Source organism: Microtus oregoni, unplaced genomic scaffold, assembly GCF_018167655.1.
Source record: "Microtus oregoni isolate MIOR12 unplaced genomic scaffold, Mior012 000036F_ref0000092, whole genome shotgun sequence".
Taxonomy (NCBI): domain Eukaryota; kingdom Metazoa; phylum Chordata; class Mammalia; order Rodentia; family Cricetidae; genus Microtus; species Microtus oregoni.
Genome location: NW_024543095.1, coordinates 18,543,660 through 18,557,558, shown reverse-complemented (window position 1 = coordinate 18,557,558; position 13,899 = coordinate 18,543,660). Strand labels below are relative to the sequence as shown.

Genomic DNA, 13,899 nt, shown 5'->3' with positions numbered 1-13,899 from the left:
CCTGTGGGGGTGGGGGAACAGACAGGAGAGGAGAGAAAAACAGTGAGAGAGAATGGGGTGGGGAAGAAGAAGAGAAGAGGAGGGAGAATGTCTACAAAACTAACCTAAGAGAAGCACGGTAAGCCATCTCAAAATGCCTAGAAGGTAAAGGCTATCCCTGCCTAACAAAGTGAGTTACATGACACCTGCCTCAAAGCAAAACCAGCGCACTAGCACACAGCAATTGCAAAGCTCCTTCCGTCTGGCCCAGGATGAATTGCTGGTTTCAGAAGCTGTTCAGTAAACCACTTCAGAAGTAATTACAGTGTCAGTTTACATTTCTAGATAACAGTAAAAAGGGAGAGACTTCTGTCTCCTTGACAATGTCACTTTAAAAATCACAAATTTAGACATATCAAAGCTACCACTGGCATTAACAGAGTATAGCTATCAGTCATACTGAATTCAATCTCTCAGCTGCACAAAATTTAGATATTATATTAGATCACAATTTAATGGGAATGCACAATAAATTTTTAGGGTCAGTTAATCCCTAAGATTCCAACAGAACTCTTTGGAAATTAATCATAAAACATGTTTTTTTTAAAATTATTACACTTATCTGTGTGTGTGTACTTATACATGTACAGCACACACGGAGGTAAAAGGACAAAGTTCAAGAGTCAGCTTTCTCCCTTGGATGAACCAGGTCACCAGGCTTGGGAGCAACCACCTGAGCCTTTCACCAACTCAACATATGGTTTCCTGGAATCTGGAGAAATGACAGAACGGCCAAGAGCCCTGGCTACTCTTCCAGAGAAAGCAGCTTTGATTCCTAGTACCCAAGTACCAGCTCACTAATACGGAATTCCCCTCTGTATGCTGTGAATACCACTGGTTAACAAAGAAGCTGTTTTGGGCCTGTGATAGGATAGAGCAGAACTAGGTAGGGAAAACTAAACTGAATGCTGGGAGAAAGGAGGTGGAATCAAAGAGAAGCCATGTAGCCCAGCCAGAGACAGACAATGTATAGAACCTTGCCGGTAAGGCACAGCCAATGGTGATACACAGATTAATGGAAATGTAACATGGAAGAGTTAGCCAATAAGAAACCAAAGCTAATGGGCCAAGCAGTGATTTAATTAATAGAGTTTCTGTGTGGTTATTTTGGGAGTCCAACTGCGTATAACCTGTTTCAGGATCCAACACCCCTCTTCTGATGGCCTCAGGAGCTCACACATACATGATGTGCATACACTCAGATAGAACCTGGATCAGTGACAGGGTCCCACAGAGGAACATCAGTGATAAAAAAAAAATAGGAAAAAATTAGGAAAGTAGGGACCAGGAGGTCTTGCATAAGCTGATGGTTTATGTCAAATAAGCTTATTAAGAAGTAGCGTCATCACCAGGCGGTAGGTGACCCATGCTTTAAACACAGCACTAGGGAGGCAAGAGGCAGGCAGATCTCTGTAAGTTTGAGATCAGCCTGGTCTACATAGTTCCAGGACAGTCAGGGTTACACAGAGAAACCCTGCCTGTCTTAAAAAAAAAAAACAAAAAAAAAAAAAAAAAACAAGGTTGGTTGTGATAGGGCATACCTTTGATGTCAGCTCTCTGTGGAGACAGAGGTAAGATAATCTCTAAGGAGTTCAAGGCCAGCCTGGTCTACATATCCAGTTCCAGTCCAGCTAGGCCTACATAATGTCTCAAAAATCAACAGTATTCTATCATTTCTTTTAAACTAGTAAAGGCTAGAGAGTTAGATCAACAGTTAAAAGCACTTGGCTGCTCTTAAAGAAAACCCAGGTGGATTCCCAGCACCCACATGGCAGCTCAAAACCATCTGTAACTCCAGTCCCAGAGGATCTGATGCCTCTTCTGACCTCCACAGGCACCAGGCACACGTGTGGTACACAGACAAAACATTCATACCCATAAACTAGATAAATCTAAACACAGCAAGTCTGTGGCAGTGGAAGGCTCATCCAGAAGAAAAGACCTGAAGTCAATTTTCAGGGTGAAGAGAGCAGGCCAAAGTACCTTGGCCTAAGTACTATCGTTTTGACTTCAGATTCTATTCTATCTATAGGGTGAAATCAAGTTCAAGTTCCCAAGCTGTAGGAGAGCTGATCAACCTCCTCCCCAGACCATAGAAACAGTCCTTAGTTTTTCAGAAACATCAGGCTGTTCCTAACAACAGAAGGCTGGTCAGACCAAAAGGATTGCACTGTGTGTCAGCTGACAACAATGGGAAACACAAGGAAAGTCCCCAGTTGTTAACGTCTGACCACTGTTTGTGACCTTTGTGCTCATAAACCCCACCTCTGCACCTGCTTGGGGCTGCTGGGAGAAACAAGGCTCCGGAGTCCTTGTCCTGCTGCCCTGCTCCATCAGTGACCACTCCGGAGCCTTAAGTGGTATCTCATCTTCCTCGAAGAAAGGTTGGCTGGGCTAGGGATAGAGCTCAGTACAACACCCTGGATTGAGTTTCCAGTTCAGCTTCCACCCCCAGCACCACCTACACCAGTGCCTGGGAGATGAGGGCCAGGATGGCTGGGATGACGACCCTCACTGAGAAACCTAACTGTATCTGAGTTAGAACCCTGGAATCTACATTAAGGTGGAAGGAGAATGGACTCTACAGATGTATGTTCCACACCCTGTAAGCACCCCTCAAACACACACACACACACACTACATATAATTAAAATGTTTTTAAAGGTTAAAATTCATCCTCAACTAAATATGAGTTCAAGGTCAGTTCAGGACCCACAACACAACAAAACAAGAAATACACTGAGTGGGGGCTGGAGAGATAGCTCAGCGGTTAAGAACATTGCCTGTTCTTCCAAAGGTCCTGAGTTCAATTCCAAGCAACCACATGGTGGCTCTCAACCATCTGTAATGAGATCTGGTTCCCTCTTCTGGCCTGTAGGCATACATGCAGACAGAATACTGAGAATATTGTATACATAATAAGTAAATAAATCATTTTAAAAAAAAAAAGAAATACACTGAGTGCAAACTGTCTATCAGAATGCGTGGCATTATCATACAGGGTCAACAGTGAATTGCACAAAGGCAGGAGAAGCGCACACTAAATGCTATACCTCTCTTCTATTCTGTTCTTGTCCATGAGAGGCTGTTTAATCCACTGGTTAACCAATCTTTGCCCTTGAGCAGTTTTGCATTTATTCAGTAATGCAGCCAGAGACTGAGAGCCAGTGGTATCTTCAACAGAACCCTAGTAACACACGAAAAGAAAAAACCATCAGCAAAGACTTTATCTTGCCATGAAACAGAACTGGAATAGTGAGCACTGCTCTCCAAATATAAACTAGGAACTGCCCACAATAGTTCCTCTAAGGCGAAACCTGTGCATCTGCATTTGCAGACACACATTTCACCCTCAGCTGACTCACAGTGACTACAGTGTCTAAACGGACTCAGAACAGGACTGTAAGGCCCTGTGTTAACACAGAGTCACCCGAACAACCAGGACAGTCTACACATATTGTCTGAATAATTACAAACAACTTAAGGGGGCTGGAGAGATGGTTCAGAGGTCAAAAGCACTGGCCACTCTTCCAGAGGTCCTGAGTTCAATTCCCAGCACCAACATGGTGCTCATAACTATCTGTAATGAGATCTGGTGCCCTCTTCTGGCCTGCAGGCAGGCATACCTGCAGAACACTATATATAATAAATAAATATTTTTTTAAAAAACTATCTAGTTTGGGGGCTGGAGAGATGGCTCAGAGGTTAAGAGCATTGCCTGCTCTTCCAAAGGTCCTGAGTTCAATTCCCAGCAACCACATGGTGGCTCACAACCATCTGTAATGGGGTCTGGTGCCCTCTTCTGGCCTGCAGGCATATACACAGACAGAATATTGTACACATAATAAATAAATATTTTTTAAAAAAACTATCTAGTTTAACTATAATAATGCTACAGAATACAAATTCCTTACATAGATCATTATTTGTGAAAGGGAACTTTTTTAAAAAATTACTCAGTTTCTTGTTTTTTTTCTTCCCTAAGACAAGATTTTTCTGTGTATCTCTGGCTGTGCTGGAACTCGCTATGTAGACCAGGCTGGCCTCAAATTCACAGAATTCACAACCTGCCTCTGCCTCCCGAGTGCTGGGATTAAAGACCTGTGCCACCACCGCCCAGCTAAATTATTCAATATTTTTAACCCATGTTGTCTTTTTTACCTGGAAAAGATTGAGGGCTCTAACTGCTGCCATGTCCAATTTCATGTATTGGTTGAAGTCAAAAGTAGTCAGTTCAAACTGTCCAAAATTTGAATCATCTGACAAGAGTTCTAAAAACTTGATTACTGCAGATAATGATGAAACTGCAACCTAAAAATAAATATTAAATGAAAGATTCTTCCATCACCAAGATTAGAGACTAGGAAGGCAAAACCAAAGCCAAGTAAGACTAACTGGGCATGGAGGCATGTGCCTGGAATTCTAGTACTCGAAAGACCAACAGAGGAAAACCAAGAGTTTGGGGCCAGTCTGGAATACATCGAGAATTTGGGGCAAATCTAGAATACAAAGAGAAACTTTGTCTCTCATGCTGGTGAGACGGCTCCACGGGTCTCATGGTCACAGCTTGATCCCTAAACCCACAGCAGAAAGAGGACTCCTGAGGTTGTCCTCTGAGCTTCACATACATGCTGGGCACCCTAAGGACCACACACTCATATTCATACCCAATAATTAATATTTACATGTATGTGCACGTTTAAAGTGAAACTTGCCAGGTAATATGGTACAGCCTTTATTTCCAGCAGTTGAAAGGCAATGGCAGGGGGATCTGTGAGTTCGAAGCCAGCCTAGACTACACTGTGAGTTCCAGGCCAGGCAAAGATACACAGTGATACTGTGTCTCGGAAAGGTAGGAAAACCCAGTCTCTTGGAATGGGGAACCAGAGGGAAGATGGTTTACATCTTCAATGGACAAGTGTTAGGAATCCGTCCCCAGAGAGACTGTTTCATAACAGATCTTCTAGGGAATAGCAGAATTTGCTGTTCTTTTTCTTTTTTCCTTTATTTCCCCCGCAAATCTCTGCTTCAGCAAGATGTAAAAAAGAAGAGGCTACGGGAGCCCCTCTGACTCCAGGTCTGATGGAAGAGGGCCACCAAGAATCACATAGAATAAGCTGCACCAGGCGTCGTCATGGCCCCTGCTCAGCTCCAACAGCTGGTGAACGAGGAAGGTAACGTATGTCTGAGACGCAGACAACTAGGCATGCACCAGTGCAGAAGACAACCACCGAGAAGTGGAGAACAGCTCAAGCTGGAGAAGATGAAGGTGTCTATCTAAACAAGGACTGCTGCGTCCTTCCGCACAAATGATGAGGTCATGCTGGGAATTCCCGCTGGAGGAGCTGAACTGGCTAGCATGCAATTCTATAAACATACAAGTGTGTCCCCTTACCTTCTTTGTATAGTTTACTGAATTAATATAGCTTCATTAAGTAAATATTTTCAGGTTGCAAAACTTAAATTTTTTAATCTTTATATAATTTAACACCAATTCTCTGGTCTGGAAGAAATAAAGGCATGTATTCAGTCCTGTTAATGTCGCCTTTTTGCTGCTTCTTTGTTCTTTTTCCACGACAGTGTTTCTCTGCGTAGCCCCTGCTGTCCTAGGACTCAATCTGTGGCTCAGGCTAGCTTCCAACTCAAGAGACAGCTACTGCCGGGCGGTGGTGGCGCACGCCTTTAATCCCAGCACTCGGGAGGCAGAGGCAGGCGGATCTCTGTGAGTTCGAGACCAGCCTGGTCTACAAGAGCTAGTTCCAGGACAGGCTCCAAAACCACGGAGAAACCCTGTCTCGAAAAACCAAAAAAAAAAAAAAGAGAGAGACAGCTACCTATGCCCCCCAGCCTAAAATGGGCCTAAAGGATGAGCCACCACCGCCATTGGGCTGCCTTTCTACACTTCTAAAATACTGCTCCTAGTTATTTTACACTCATTTATAAATAAGCCACACCATTGTTTATTTTAGTATTTTTAGTATACATAGAAGTAGAAACCCTATCTCTAAAATCAAAATAGGGGAAGAAAGATATAAAAATATAGCCCTATAAATCATTTATATAAACAAATAAAGGCAAACTAATCTATGCTGTCAGAAGTCAGAACCAGGATAGACCGCTAATGCAGATGAAGATAGTAAGGAAGTCTTAACGGGAAGTATAAGAGAATCTTAATGATACTGAGTCATAGATCCTAGTTAGTAACAAGCTGTAAGAATTTCAGTTACAAATTATCATATGGGCCTTGTAATGTGCAAGACTATACAAAAATAAAGAACTAAACAAGTTTAAATTATTTATATTCTATGTTACTGGTACACAATAAAAAATTAAAACAGTAGTAAGTTGAAGACATCAAATCATGCCAAACAGTGGTTCAAACTGCCCTTGAAGGCTAGCGAGCTGTTTCACTGGTAAGCGATTCCACTTGGAGCACAAGGCTGCTGAACTGAGGTCTCTGTGGACTATAAGAAAGTTGCCTTCCGACCTCCACACTCATGCAACCACACACAAATAATACATAAACTATATCCGACAAGCCAGACATGGTGGCCCCTACTCACAAACCCACGACTCAGGCTATGAAGACAAGATCAAAGTTCAAAGTCCACCTTGTCTATATCACCAATTCAAGGCCAGCCTGTATGAAACCCTGTCTCAAAACACTGATGCATTTTATATACTGATAATGGCCTGTGTCAAACTAATTAACAAACAAGGCTGTCCAAAGAAACTTCCCTATGTCACCAGGAAGCACACATCAATAGTCTTTGTTTTCGTTATGAGACAGAGGGACACTATGTAGCCCAGGCTTGTTATGATCAGTAACTTTCCTGCCTCAGCTTCCTAAGCACTAGGACCTAGTCAAAAGAAATTAACAAAAAACTAACTAGATAAATAAATAGATACATGAGTGAATAAACGAATAAATAAAAATAAAAGAGGAAAATATTGACGGGGCAAGGCGGTGGTGGTACATGCCTTTAATCCCAGCCTAGACGAAGGCAGATTTCTGTGAATCTGAAGCCAGTCTGGTCTACAGAGTGAGTGCAGGACAGCCAAGGCTACACAGAGAAACCCTGTTTCAAAAAACAACAAACAAAATATATATAAACTGACAAGCAGGGGGCGTATACCTTTAGTTCCAGCACTCAGGAGGAAGATAAATATGAGTGTTCCAGGCCAACCTGGTCTACAAAGTGTGTTCCTGGCACTTTGTAGGAAGGGTTATATAGCAAGCACTGGTGAAAGAAAGAAAGAAAGAAAGAAAGAAAGAAAGAAAGGGGGGGCTGGAGAGATGGCTCAGAGGTTAAGAGCATTGCCTGCTCTTCCAAAGGTCCTGAGTTCAATTCCCAGCAACCACATGGTGGCTCACAACCATCTGTAATGGGGTCTGGTGCCCTCTTCTGGCCTGCAGGCATACACACAGACAGAATATTGTATACATAATAAATAAATAAATAAATATTTAAAAAAAAAAAAGAAAGAAAGAAAGAAAGGAAGGAAGGAAGGAAGGAAGGAAGAGGGGGAGGGAGAGGGAGAGAAAGAAAACTCCAAAATCCCAACAAGTTTCTCATTCTCAGCAAGGAAGACTGTTTTCTAACCCTTGAGATTTTCACTCATCCTTGTTTTTTTCTTTTTTTGCCTTTTTGAGGCAGTTTCTTATAGCTAACGAGGGCCTCCAACTCAACTCAGTCTATATTTGAGACTGCCTCCATCTCCTGACCACAACTAACACATGATGGCTCACAACCATTTATAATGAGATCTGGTGCCCTCTTCTGGCCTGCAAGTATTCAAGCAGACAGAACACTGTATATATAACAAAATAAATCTTTAAGAAGAAAAAAAAGTAAACAGCCAGGCGGTGGTGGCACACACTTTTAGTCCTGTCCCAGCACTCGGGAGGCAGGCAGATCACTAAGCTTGACACCAGTGTGGTCTAGGAGGACAGCCAGGGATACACAGAGAAACCCTGTCTCAACAAAAAAGGGGGCTGGAGAAACGGCTCGGCGGTTAAGAGCATTGCTGGCTCTTTCAAAGGTCCTGAGTTCAATTCCCGACAACCACATGGTGGCTCACAACCATCTGTAATGAGGTCCGGTGCCCTCTTCTGGCCTGCAGGCATATACTGTATACATAATAAATAAATACTTAAACAACAACAAAAAAGTAAAAAAATAAAATAAAATAATCCACCAAAACAACAAAGAAAAAACACTTCCAACAACAATCCTTCAATGCAGACATATTTATCCTCATTTGACAGAACACTAAACTGTCTCTTAAAAAGACCGAGGGATTTATGAAGGACCCCCAGAACTGGTGCACAGCACAGCTGAGACACACGATACTAGGCTCCGTCTCCCACTCAAGTGACAGTAATCAGCTTCTTAACAATTTCCCTTCTCTCTCTGGAAACACGGTCTCAGATCACCTGACCTGCCTCAAATCTGCTACAAACTTCTGACCCACCTTCAAGTTGCTGGGATCACAGGCTTCCATAGCAGGCTCACATGCACATGCAATGGTAGACTCCTTCCATATAGAAACTCCACAGAGATGAGCCATGTATGACCACAGGGGGCTGGAGAGATGCTCAGCAGGAAGAGCCTGTGCTGCTCTTCCAGAGGACCCAGGTTCAGTTCCCAGCACCCACATTAGATGGTACACATCCACTGGAACTCCATGTCTATCATCCAAGGGCAGCACAACACCCCCACACAGACAAAAATTAAAAAATAAATCCTTAAATATAAGATTATCAGGTTATGCTAAAAAAATTTCCTGGCCATTTTCTTGTGTTTCCCCACAAACTTTATTGTCCATAAATAAAGAGCATCACCGACGTGCCGTTTGGATGGGTGTGACAAGCGTGGGCCACCAAGACGGCTCAGCAGCAGAAGCAGTCACTGCCAAACCCGGCAGGCCCACCTGCACGCTGCTGTGTGCACGAGAACATACACGAGCCCGCGTGCTGCAGGATGTGTGGTCACACCATGAACCCCGAGACTGTGGTGTGGCTCAGCCTTAACACACACCTTTAATCCAAGAGCTTTCTGCTTGAATACTGCAACCAGTGATGGAATAAAATCAACCATAGGTCAAGACGCAGAGCAAGCACCAGTTGACAGGAAGTGAACACAGAATTATCAAGAAAAAGAAACACAAAAGAGTAAAGTGGAGTTATGAGGTCTTGTTGAGACTGCCTAGGAGAAGGCAGGAGGCTTCTGGGACGCTGGCTGAGGAGGAAGGTCAGCGGGGTGCTTTCTCTGCCTCTCTGAGCTAGCGGGATTTCACCCAGCATCTGGCTCCCAGGCCTTTATTGGTAAAATTGAACCACTGAGAATCTGTTAAAAACAACACATGCAACCACACATGTAATAAATAAAGGCAATTTTTTAAAGTGACTGAATTAGTCTTTTAAAATGTTACTGTTATGATTTACAAATACCTTCACGCTTACAACCCACATACCTGATTCTCCATCTCTGGTAAGACAGCGCTATTTATCTGCTCTCCTTTCTTGCCTTTTAATAACCGGTTGAGATCCTGGCATATGTCTTTAGAGGAAAAGTCGGCTCTCTTTCTTTCTGTGATCAGAATCCCTCCTCTCTGAATAACCTGTTTATGGAAAACACTTCAAATCACTGAGCAAATCAATGAGCAAAGAAAAATCAATGAGCAAAGGGAAATTATAACATCACCAAATAGGAAGTAACAACTATGAACCTACCAAGTTTTGTTCACTGTACAAGTCCCTATGAACATCTTTTAAATCTATGAACAAACTCTGGAGGCAGAGGTAGATGCCTGTCTAGTCTTCACAAAGAGTTCCAGGTTAGCCAGAGCTACAAAGAAAGAAAGAAAAGCAAAAAAAAAAAAAAAAAAAAAAAAAAAACCTACGAATTATTAATTCAGCTTTAAAGTTATAAGAAAAACTTTCAAAAAAGTTCCTTGCTTGTTATGGTGATGCACACCTTTAATTCTAGCAATTAAAAGGCTGAAGCAGGATAGCAAATGGGACGACAACCCAAGTAACAGATTGAGACCCTTTTTGAGAGATGCTAGGGATAAGTTCAGTACTAGAGAACTTGCCTGGTAGGCTGGAAACCTTACCAATGCCCAGGATTTGCAAGGGCAGTGGATGTTATCAGGTCAGCAAGGCAGTACACGCCTACAGCCCTTGGGAGGGAGGCCAGGCTGAACTATACAGTTAGTAGATAGAACATCCCCTTAAAAAAAATATCTACCAGGGTTGGGGATATAGCTCAGTGGTTAAGAGCCCTGCGTGCTCTCCCACAGGAACAAGGTTTAATTTCCAGCACCCACATGGTGGTTCAGAACCTCCTGTAGCTCCAGTTCCAAGAATCCAAAGCCTTCTTCTAACATCCATGAGCATCAGGCGTTCATGTGCTGCATATGCACGTGTTCAGGTAAAGCACCTATAAATTTTCAGCTGGGCATGGTGGTGCAGCTTTAATCCCTGTACTTACGAGGCAGAAGCAGCTAGATCTCTGTGAGTTTGAGGCCAGTCTGATCTACACAGCAAGTTCCAGGACAGCCAGGACTACGTTGCTAGGTCACCAGGGAGGGCACTATTAGGAGGACTGGCCTTGTTGGAAGAGGTGTATCACTGGAAGTGGGTTTTGGGGTTTCAAATGCGCAAGCCACTCCCAGTGTCTCTCTTCCTACTGCCTCTATAGCTACCTCTCCCGTGCCATGCCTGCTGGGTGCCGTCATGCTTCCCACCATGAGGACAAGGGACTAAACTTCTGATGTTTTCCTTTGTAAGAGTTACCACGGTCATGGGGTCTCTTCACAGCAACAGAAACCCTAAGACACTGTCTCAAAAAAAACAAAACTAAACAAAAAAAAAATCTAACTTTTTTTAAGTTCAATGTTAGGTTTGGCTATACAAGACACTATCCTAAGCAAATCTAAATAGTAAAAAACTACATACACACCTACACATACACACACACAAATGACACAAACAAAACTTTGATAAAGATTAAAAAAAAAAAAAATCAGAAGCCATATGTGGTAGCTTTTACCTGTAATCCCAGAACCCGGATACTGAGGCAGGTGGCTGAGTTCTAGGATAACCTGGACTATCATGTTAAGACCATGACTCAAAAAGACTTTAAAAATTGGGACTGGAAAGATGGCTCAAAGGTTATGAGCACTAGCTGCTCTTCCAGAGGTTTTGAGTTCAATTCCCAGCAACCACAAGCCAGCTCACAACCATCTATAATGAGATCTGATGCCCTCTTTTGGCCTGCAGGCGTACATAGACAGAACACTGTATATATGATAAATAAATCTTTAAAAAATTGTTTAAATAAAACTCTAGGTCTGGGTTGATACAGCTCAGTGCTACAGTAAGTACCTGCTTAGCATGTTCCTGGCCAAGATTCCCAGAAGTATGCAAAATAAATATATCTTAAAAAACTATATGCTCTTTATAAACCACGCTAAATACAGTAATAGTTACTGTAATAATTATTTTCTTAAAGTGAAGACAGAAAGGGAGAGGGGAAAGAGATCTAAGGCAGAGCAAGTCTTATCCAAACACTGGCCCTGAAGACATTAAGGATTCCAAGTTTCTCTCAAAGCTAAATATCAAATGTGGTTCTGCAAAATTAAAATTTGCAGTTTCTTGCCCCACAAATGAACCTCATCAGCTGGAATCACAGCTCAGTAGCGGAGCACTTACCCAGTATTCTAGAGATCCTGGCTTCAGTTATATGGGGTAAGGGATATTAAAGATTTTCCTAGACTGGATTCCCTTACCTGCCTCAGATTCCCCATGTCGCCGGCAGTCTCTCCTCCAGGTAAAACACATTCCTTTGGTCCAATCTGAATCAGAAGGGCCTCAAGGTTGGAGAACTGGTCATTATCAGGGAACTCACACAGTCCCAGCTTCCTCTGGATGGAATCGACATACCCAACTCCGACCTGTCTCTGACCATCGACTGTGGACATTTTAACACCCACGACGCCAATGGACGATGACATGTCATTGTTACCAAAAAGAATGTCTTCAAACTGAGAAAGATTGCCAGGAGAAGCCTAAGAAAAATCAAAGCAATTTTTAAGAAATTTTGAACATATTTAAATTTTTTGCTAGTGAATAAAATATCTAAACTTGATGAATTTTGTTCTCTTAAAAAAAAAAAAACAAGCTTGTCGGGGCTGGAGAGATGGCTCAGCAGTTAAGAGCACTGGCTGCTCTTCCAGAGGTCCTGAGTTGAATTCCCAGCAACCATATGGTGGCCTATAACCATCTATAATGGGATCTGGTGCCTTCTTCTGGCCTGCGGGTAGGCATACAGGCAAAATACTATATACATAATAAATACACAAATAAATAAATAACATAAAAAACATGCTTGTCTGTATATCTTCAATTTCTTTGTGTGCGTGCATACTCACATGTGTATGTATGTGTTTTTTTTTAATTTTTAATTTTATTTTATTGGTGTTTTGCCTGTATGTATGTCTGTGTGAGGGTGTTGGATCTTGGAGTTAGAGACAGTTGTGAGCTGCCAGGTAGGTGCTGGGAATTGAATCAGGGTCCCCTGGAAGAGCAGTCAGTGCTCTTAACCACTGAGCCATTTCTCCAGCCCCCGCATGTATGTGGTTTTTCGAGGAAGTTTCTCTGGGTAACAGCCCTGGCTGTGCTGAAACTCACTTTGCAGACCAGGCTGGCTTCCAACTCCTAGAGATCCACCTGCCTCTGCCACCTGAGTGCTGGGATTAAAGGCCACCATGCCCAGCTGAAGTTACCATTTTCGATGGGCTTCCCTTGAAGCTTAGCCTGGCCTGAGAATAATGAACTGTCCTACCTTGAACACACAACACCATGCCTGGCTCCAAGTTGCTTTTGTAACTTAGACAAATCTAAAAACCATTCTGCCAAGGCCAAGTGTTGGTGGCCCAAGCCTTTAAACCCAGCACTCAGGAGACAGGGGCAGGTTAATTTCTGAGTTCAAGGGCCAGCCTTGGCTGTTACACAGAGAAACCCTGTCTTGAAAAAACAAAAGAAAACAACAACAACAACAAAATTAAAAAAATTATTTTGTTAAAAGTGATTTTCAAACTTCCCAGCACATGAGAGTCTAAGGCAACAGGATGACAGAGCTCAATACAAGGCCAGCCTGGGCTATAGAAAGAGGCTATCTCAAATAAATAAATAAATAAATAAATAAACAAACAAATAGTAAATCTGAAAAAAATCAAAACAAACAAACAAAAAAAAAACATTCCAGGCTTATTTGAATCTACACCTTTAATGAGAAATATATATATATATAAAGACACAAATATAGTATTTATAAAAGAAAGATTAGGCCAGGCGGTAGCGGTGGTGCACGCCTTTAATTCCAGCACTCGGGAGGCAGAGGCAGGCAGATCTCAGTGAGTTCGAGGCCAGCCTGGTCTACTGTTCCAGGACAGGCTCCAAAACTAGAGAAACCTTGTCTTGAGAAAAAAAAAAAAGAAAGGTTAGGGACAATGAAAACAGTCTGACACACTTCAGAAATAGTAAAATCTAAGCCAAACGGGGAAGAGCATGCCCATAACCACGTCAGCACAGAGGAAACTGAGACAGGACAACCAGAAGTTTGGCAATAAACTGCCTTTCTAAGAAAATAAAAAAGTGGCAACCTTTAATGCCTGAACACGGGAGGGTGAGTTAGGCACTTTTCAAGAATCACCATGGACCAACCCTAGGCGACCCTGAGCTACACAGTGAGGCCTTGACTCCAAAAGAAAAAAAAACAAAACTGGAGGCTGGAAAGAAAGAAGTCTCATGGGAGGTCAAGAGCACTGGCTGTTCAGAGTGTCTAACTCAGA

General features: G+C 42.6%; 1 protein-coding gene across 1 annotated transcript in view; it reads right to left on the bottom strand.

The window, feature by feature from the left end:
* Msh2 (mutS homolog 2) overlaps nt 1-13,899 on the bottom strand; it is a 56,925-nt gene that overhangs the window by 37,435 nt on the left and 5,591 nt on the right. The window contains exons 3-6 of the mRNA XM_041631085.1: nt 11,836-12,114; nt 9,517-9,663; nt 4,201-4,350; nt 3,093-3,226 (exon numbers count right to left, since the gene is read on the bottom strand). Coding sequence (XP_041487019.1) covers nt 3,093-3,226; nt 4,201-4,350; nt 9,517-9,663; nt 11,836-12,114 — 710 coding nt within the window. The remainder of the gene's footprint in view (nt 1-3,092; nt 3,227-4,200; nt 4,351-9,516; nt 9,664-11,835; nt 12,115-13,899) is intronic.